Here is a 7,908-nt window from a genome sequence, read left to right on the forward strand (position 1 = left end):
TAAGCATATTTTCCTCACCATAAAATACCCCTCACTAAAAGAGCATTCATTTTCAACTGCTTTTAAGGCCTTATAAATGGCAGACAAGGCTTTAAGAACAAGACTAAGCTAGGCAGGTTTTTTTTTTTTTTTAATCCAAAACAGCTTCAAAGTTTTACAAATCTATTTACCAATTAACATGTGGTTTATAACCTCAAAGACTATTTATTTTTGTTCATCATTTTTAAGATTTATTTATTTATGACAGAGAGAGAGAGAGAGCATGCATGTGCACACAGAAGTGAGGTGGAGGGGCAGCGGGGGGAGAGAAAGAGAATCCTCAAGCAGACTCTCCACTTGAATGTGGAACTGGATATGGGGCTCAATCCCAGGACCCTGAGATCATGACCTAAGCCAAAATCAAGAGTCAGAGCTTAACCGACTAAGCCACCCAGGTGCTCCTTGCCAATCATTTTATACCACATATTCAAAGGGCATTCCAATTAGCATTCAATTTATAATATGCTATTATTTCAAATAAAAAATCAGACTTTATTCTGATATGCTGTAAAAAATAGGAGAGAGTGTCTGGGAACCTGGGTGGCTCAGTGGGTTAAAGCCTCTGCCTTCAGCTCAGGTCATGATCTCAGGATCCTGGGATACAGCCCCGCATCAGGCTCTCTGCTCAGTGGAGAGCCTGCTTCCTCCTCTCTCTGCCTACTTGTGATCTCTCCCTCTGTCACATAAATAAATAAAATCTTAAAAAAAAAAAAGTACTGTTTTGTCTGTATGCTTGCAGAACCTTATATATTAATGTGTTCATCAATCTTTGGATAGACTCCCCCCATCCCTCTCTGCCTGCCTCTCTGACTACTTGTTATCTCTGTCAAATAAATAAATAAAATCTTCAAAAAAAAAAAAAAAAGGAGAGAGTATTATATGCCATTTTTACTTGACCAGATAGGGAAAATATAAATGTTTAAATGAATATAATTATGACAAATCATTTCAGGATACTTTTTCAATTTCTTATAAAAAAGAAAAAAATCTTCAAATAAGCACAAGTTTTCTTATGTGCCCTTTCAGAAACAGGGTCCTACTGGGGTGCCTGGGTGGCTCATTCGGTTGAGCATCCAACTCTTGATTTTGGCTCAGGTTATAATCTCAAGGTACTGAGATCAAGCCCAGCAGCAGGCTCCACACACGCAGAAAGCAGCTGGCTTGAGATTCTCTCCCTCGCCCTTTGCCCCTCCCCCAACTCACTTCCTCTCTCTCACAAATAAATAAATCTTCAGGGGGAAAAAAAAAGAGACAGAGAGAAAGAAGAGAGAGAGAGAAACAAAGTCCTACAAATGGGGGGGGCACACAGAGCCAGGTGGGGCACGTAACAAGGTTTTCTCTAATTTAAATAACCTAATAAGCCACAATTTAGAGCTATATACCTAAAATTTGCCAATTTCAATTTGGAAATTTACTATTCAGCACCACAAAGGGAGGTCACAGAGAGGTAAAAGATATAACTGATACATTCATTAAACCTCCTGGCCTTCCACCTTTCCAACTGCCATATCCCTAATCAAGAAGGTAATTACATTTTAAAATTGGTAAGAATCATTCAACTTAGGCCACAAATACTACGTTTAGGTGCAAAACTAGCAGGTTACAGCAATTTCATTTTACCCACCTGGAAATAAGGACTTAAGCTCAAAACGTCAAGATGGAACACTACCACTTAATTAACTGGAAATAAGGACTTAAGCTCAAAACGTCAAGATGGAACACTACCACTTCTTTTAACTGGGTCTACTGCATCAAGTTGCCAAGCAATACCCATCAGAGTACAAGACATTATCAGCATTTCTGATTCAATCACCATAAATATCAGAAGGCCAACCAAAACATCAATTCAATCATAAACAGAGTTGCTACCTTTAGACTTGCACATGCTCTCTGGCTCAACACACACATCTTAGCTGTAATAAGCAGCAGCCTGAATCCCGCTGGACCCAGTGAAACAAAATACAGACAACATATCCAAAACTTAAAACTTTCAGAAATAGCTGAAACATTTAAGACTCTTATAATAAATACCTCTTACTACATGCAGAGCTTTCTTTCCCCTCAATAAAAATGTAAACTCTTCTCTCTTAACTATACTTAACGGGTTACTAAACAAATCCTACGAGATACTTTTCAGAAAAAGTATTCCTAATTGAGCAGCATTTGATACTTTTCATACTGAGGCTCTTATTATTAGGTCTGCTATGAGACCTTGGAAAGTCATTTAATATATCTGTGCTTCAGTTTTCTCACTTTCCAACCTCAAGATAAACTCTATCTGAATTAAACATTTATTACTTCTATAGTAAATTAAAGTATACAAAAAGTACCTTATATTAAACACTGAAAACGCTTATACTTTTGTATCACAGTCAGCGGGCTTTATTTAACCTTGTAAGAGAAAAATGTAAGGAATAATTTGCCCTATGTATCTTTCTCTTAATTACAACATAAGGAATATATTTTTAAAAAATGCTTCCGTTGAAAACTCTTAAGTTCTTAATTTTTAACAGATGGTGGCGGGTTTGATCCCACAATATTCATAACAAGGCAAACAACAAAGCCTAAGGTCCTTTAACACTGGAGACAAAAAGAAGGAAATATTTACTTGCATTACTGGGCATATAATCAAATCATTCTTCTTTTAAAATTTAGAAAACTATCTTTTTTGTATGTGGCAGATAAGCCCAGGGAGCAACAGGTAAGAAGAAATAAAGTTTAAAAACTGGGAAAAAAATTATTTAATAAAAAAAGTAGAGGGCGCCTGGGTGGCTCAGTTAGTTGGGCGACTAGTTCGGGTCATGATTCCGGAATCCCAGAATTGAGTCCTGCATCGGGATCCCAGCTCTGCGGGGTGTCTGCTTCTCCCTCTGACCTTCTTCCCTCTCATGCTCTCTCTCACTGTCTCTCTCTCAAACAGATAAAATCTTTAAAAAAAAAAATTGGAGAACAACAATGATGGTGTGAATCCTTCAAATTCCTGCATCCAGATTATGCTGTCCACAAGGTTCAGCTTTGGGGTTTTTCCATGTCCTTTTTAAATCCTTTCCAAGATTACACAGAGAAAGTCTTTTCTCTCAAGTTTTTAATCTAATGCTCTATCAATAACACGACCTAATAAATGCAGTAACATCTTACTTCTTCAGATAGATTAGTAGTACACTTGGTTTAGATGCTTTTTGGTCTAGAAGGAGAATGGGCGAGACAACTCCTACAAGCTCCCGACAGCTTTGTAATTATACTGTATCTCTGTCGTTTCTTTTCCAATTTCTTCTCAGTCCTGCTCCCAAATATCTTTCAGACAGGTCAGAAACACTATGAGTCCTGTGAGGAAATGTTTGTGGATCCAATAAAAGTAGAGCCCTTCTCCCGGCTCCATTCAGTTCTCATGATCACTTTTAAGATTGTACCCAGTAAACAAAATAGATGGATTCAATCTTAAACAGCTCCCTCATCAGAGGAAGCCCAGGGTAGAACTGCAGCTGCAAAAAGCATCCCTTTAAACCATCCCCAACTACCTACAGCAACACAAAGTTAAACTAATTCCCAATGACAAAAGGTTTCTGTGTGCATTCATTCTGATCAACCCTAGGAATCAGTGTGTGAAGCTCAAGGAATAAAAAGGCACCTCCCCAAGCCATGAAACTTTTTTTTTCCACCCCAAATATTCTCAATGAAAGTTCTCTTGTCAACCAAGAGGTGAGAGTTAAAAACAACAAAACACTAGCAGAATTATAGGTTCCAGCACCACATCCCAGCGGTCCTTGCTCTCCGTTGTCACGGACTCAGATGCAGTTTCCCACTTTTCCTTTCACCCTTCTCCCCTTACTCTCCAAGATTCTCACTCAAGAAAACCAAATTCACATTCTCAGACCCCTGGTAAAATAAAGGGCGAAACTGCAATTACTAAGGAAGAAGAAAAGGAAAGATCTTTCCGAAGCAGAAGGGAACGAGAACCATGGTTTCCACTACAACGGCAATGTAAATGCCAGTCTTGTCTCATCAGGATATGGGGGGGGGGGGGACGCCCATGTGGGGTACCAAAAAAGATGTGCAGTGTGTGTGCACTCGGAGCTCTCGGGGCAGGCAGAGACAAGGGAGCAGAAAGTAAGAAAACCTGTGCTTTCCCTGCTTTCTTCTACTCTTCCCCGTCCAAGAGAGGAAGCTGAAGAAACTGGGGGGAGGGGCGGGATGTTATCGTTCTCCTATTGGGGGTACACACCACAAGCCTGGGGGTTCCTTCAGCTACCCCCAGTTTGGAAGTCCACTGAGATAAGGGGAAACCCCTAAACGTAACCCACCTTCGTTCAAAAAATAAAGTAAGGGGGGATGATTAGATCCAGATGGAGAGCCCCTGAAAGCGCCCCCAGGTCGCCCATCCTCATTAACAAGCGGAAGGGCTGGGATAAAGGGGATGGAGGGTCCGAGGGGTGGTCAGGGAAAAGGCCCCACCCCCCGACTTAGGAGGGAAGGGGAGCCAGCTACCAGCCGTCCCCTCCCTCCCCGCACCTCCCCCCTAGGCCACCCCCTCTGGTTCCCCCCTTCCTTTCCTCCGGAGCCCGAGGCAGCCGCGGGGGAGGCGGCTGCTCCTTCCTCCCCTCACCCACTCCGCCCCCACCCCCACTTCGCTCCCACCTCCCGCCCGCCACGGGCCCGTTACCTGCTCGTCGAAGCGGCTGACCACGGCCTGGACCCATTCCACCGGCCTGTGCGCGGCCATGTCCTCCCCGCGGCCGGGGGGCGGCGGAGGGACGGGCCGGCCGGCGCCCAGGGCCGGGAAGAGGGCGGGGAGCGGGGGCCGAGGTGAGGGCAGAGGCGAGGAGAGGGTCTGAGGAGTGCAGGCTCCCAACGTTCCCACGGGGGTGGGGATGGGGGGCCTGCGCCGAGCCGGGAGGGGGACAGGGGAAGGGGGCGTTGGCGAGGAGGCAGGGGGAAGGGGGACGGGGGAGGGGGACCCGGGGAGGGGAGGGGGCCTCTTGGTCGCTCTCCCCACTAGCGCCGTCTCCCCACAGCCATCACAGTCCGAGACGCCGCCATGACACCCCACCGGAAGTGGGATCCTTTCCACGGCCCGGGGAGAGGGAGAGCGAGCGAGCTAGAGATTGAGAGCGCGGCTGGGAAAGGGGAGGGGGAAGCGAGAGGGAAGGGGGCCTGCCGCGCATGCGCCCGCGCCGGCCGGTTTCATTAATGAAAAAGCGAGTCCTCCTGGAGGTGACGTCACCTAACTCCTCCGGGCCCGGAGGCGTGCGTCCCTCTTCGCCGCCGGGCTCACCTACACTCCAGTTCTGGGTTCAGCCGGGGAGAGTCCGAGCTGACCCGGGAGCATCCGCTCGCATCCCCACCGCCACAAGAGGCTTCCCCTCCCCCGCCGGCCTCCGGGTTTGGATTGCTCCCCGGGTTGGAAGTTAGGACGCCCTAGGGCTAGCGTTTCTCCCAGCGCGCAGATCTCTGCCGCTCTTCTGGGGGAGTCTGTGCAGAGTTCCTCTCTGCCTTAAGCTCTCACAAAAAATAAAGCACACAACCTCATGTTTCCAGGTCCTTCGAAGCTAGTAAAAACTGGGGAGAAACAGGTAAGAATCAGGCCAAGAGAGATTCCTTTTTTTTTTTTTTTTTTTAACGGTCTCTTAAATCCCACTGCTAGACCCGAAGGCAAAGTGCTCAGACTCCGGAATGAAGTCCGGACTTCCTCTGCTGAACTGATAGGCACCCAAGTTAATAAAACTAATGCACAGTTGATAATAGGTACATGTTGCACCATCCTCGATGATCCCCTAAGGGCTTCCCAATGCATTACTAATTCAACGCTCCTCATCTCACTTAAATCTTTCAATGAGCTTTTCCAATAGGTATTACCCTCATCTAACTGATGAGGGTGGGTCACAGGAAGTTCTGAGATTTGCTTGAAGTCCGTAGGTAGTCAGGATACAAACCCAGGTGGTTTGACTCCAAAAACAATAGAGATAGGCTGTGGCTCTCCGGAAACAAAGACATTCCCTATGCCCCTAAAACCACAGTTGAAATGATTTCAAGTGAAATAGGTCATGAAATTGGTTTTCCAGGAAGAGGATTACATCCAAAACAATGATCTATCTATATTGAACGTGCACTTTGGAGTGAGCTATTTTTAAGATTATCTTCAATACACTTTACTTAGGATATCTTAAAATGAGTTTAGATATTCTGAGCACACACTAATTAGCCAGTTAGGCCACATGGAATGATAGTAACTGGATGACAAGGCAGAGAAAAACTAGTACTTTACATTTACCACAAAAAATTCCTCTACACCAGGATCCCATGCAGAGAGAGATCCACGAGAGAAGTTTCCAATCTGATGGCTGGTGACTGTCCAAAATACATATTAAATTAATATTTCATTCCACTAGAACAAGAGGATAGGGTCTAGGTCGTTCTGTAGTCTTTTTTTTTTTTTTTAAGATTTTATTTATTTATGTGACAGAGAGAGTGGGATCACAAGTAGGCAGAGAGGCAGGCAGAGGGAGGGAGAAGCAGGCTCCCCACCAAGCAGAAAACTACTCAGGCGCCCCTGTAGTCCATTCTGTAAGGATGCAACATGAATACCAACTGATTTCTTTTAGATGATGTCAGAAATGATGGTGACAATATTGAAGAAAAGGATAAATATTAAATGAATATCCATCTATGCCTTTCCCAGCTAAGACCCCTAAAAAGCTCTCATTCATACCTCCAGAGACTATCCCAATGCCTCCACTGCACTGCTAACCGTCCAGACCCACAATCTTCCTTTCCTTTTCTCATGCTTCCTCTGAAAGTTCCTAATTACTTTCTTGTTGCCATGGCTCTTTGTCTGTCTATTCCCCTTCATTTTAGCTAGCCTGGATGCAAATGGCTAAACCCTCAGCTCCCTTGGCTCCACTGGCATTCCATTCCTGAGGTCCCTTTGTGCTTTTCTTTCCTCTCTTCTGGTTCCCCGATTCCCCATTCCTAACTCTAGGGTAAGAACACTCAAACTTCAAGCCTTGGCCCTCTGCTCTTGCTTTACTCAGGCTCCAGCCAGCATTAATTCACTAATTCATCCTAATCTGAGTTTCCTGTCCTGTTGCCTCCACTGACTGCCAAGCCTCTCCTAACACTCCAAGTTCCTCTCCAATTAAAATCATTCAATTCTGCTGAATTAATATTGAGCACCCAAGCACCTATTATATATATATACCATGCTCTGTGTCAGGCAGTACATAGTACAGCAGGAATTCTAAACAAGAATGCCAGAGAGGATAATGCATAGAGATTGTGGTTAACTAAGAAGCGCAAGCACCCTGCCCCACCCAGTTAAAGGGGCAGCTGTCACTCAGCTTGAGTCAATTACAGCCAAGCAGGAATATTGACACAGTGTTGCTAGATCTTTCCCTTAATCAAGAGAAGCTGGAAATCTGAATTACATATAAACTTTTCTCATTTTTACACAGCACAGTCAATTCACATTGTTTAAAACCTTGTGCAGCCAAACGAAATAGGTCTGCTATCTGAATGTAGCCCACGGAGCACCAGTTTGTCTAACTCTGGTCTAGCGGAAAGACATGGCTTCAGTGGAGAACAGAATTAGATCGTGTCCTAACATTCCAGTTCTGCACTGTCCATCATAAGAGTGTTCAGGGGAACTACTAGCGTTTGCTATAGTTTTAAAGGTATCACGCTTGTCAAGTATATTAAATAAAAAACAGTAAAATTAATGAAAATAAAATGCATTGCTCTCCGTTGTTTCTTAGTCACAGGCCAGTCTCTGTCAATTCTGTCTCCAAGTGTCTTGTTCCAGGAACATTCACTGCACTCTACCCATGCCCCACACCTCCAGGATCCCAAGGAGGGCCAGGCACCTCAGAACTGAGG

At 44.7% G+C, this 7,908-nt stretch overlaps 1 protein-coding gene across 7 annotated transcripts in view; it reads right to left on the reverse strand.

Annotated features, from left to right (window-relative positions):
* Nucleotides 1–5,179, reverse strand: part of NF1 (neurofibromin 1) — a 252,360-nt gene extending 247,181 nt beyond the window's left edge. For 5 of the 7 annotated variants that reach the window (XM_059379758.1, XM_059379756.1, XM_059379754.1 and 2 more), the window contains exon 1: nt 4,700–5,178. In XM_059379758.1, coding sequence (XP_059235741.1) covers nt 4,700–4,759 — 60 coding nt within the window. In that variant the 5' untranslated portion in view covers nt 4,760–5,178. Of the gene's footprint in view, nt 1–4,699 lie in introns of all 7 variants that reach the window. The other 2 variants (XM_059379759.1, XM_059379760.1) reach the window with 1 other exon arrangement.
* Nucleotides 5,180–7,908: the final 2,729 nt, after the last annotated feature.

Source organism: Mustela nigripes, chromosome 16, assembly GCF_022355385.1.
Source record: "Mustela nigripes isolate SB6536 chromosome 16, MUSNIG.SB6536, whole genome shotgun sequence".
NCBI lineage: Eukaryota > Metazoa > Chordata > Mammalia > Carnivora > Mustelidae > Mustela > Mustela nigripes.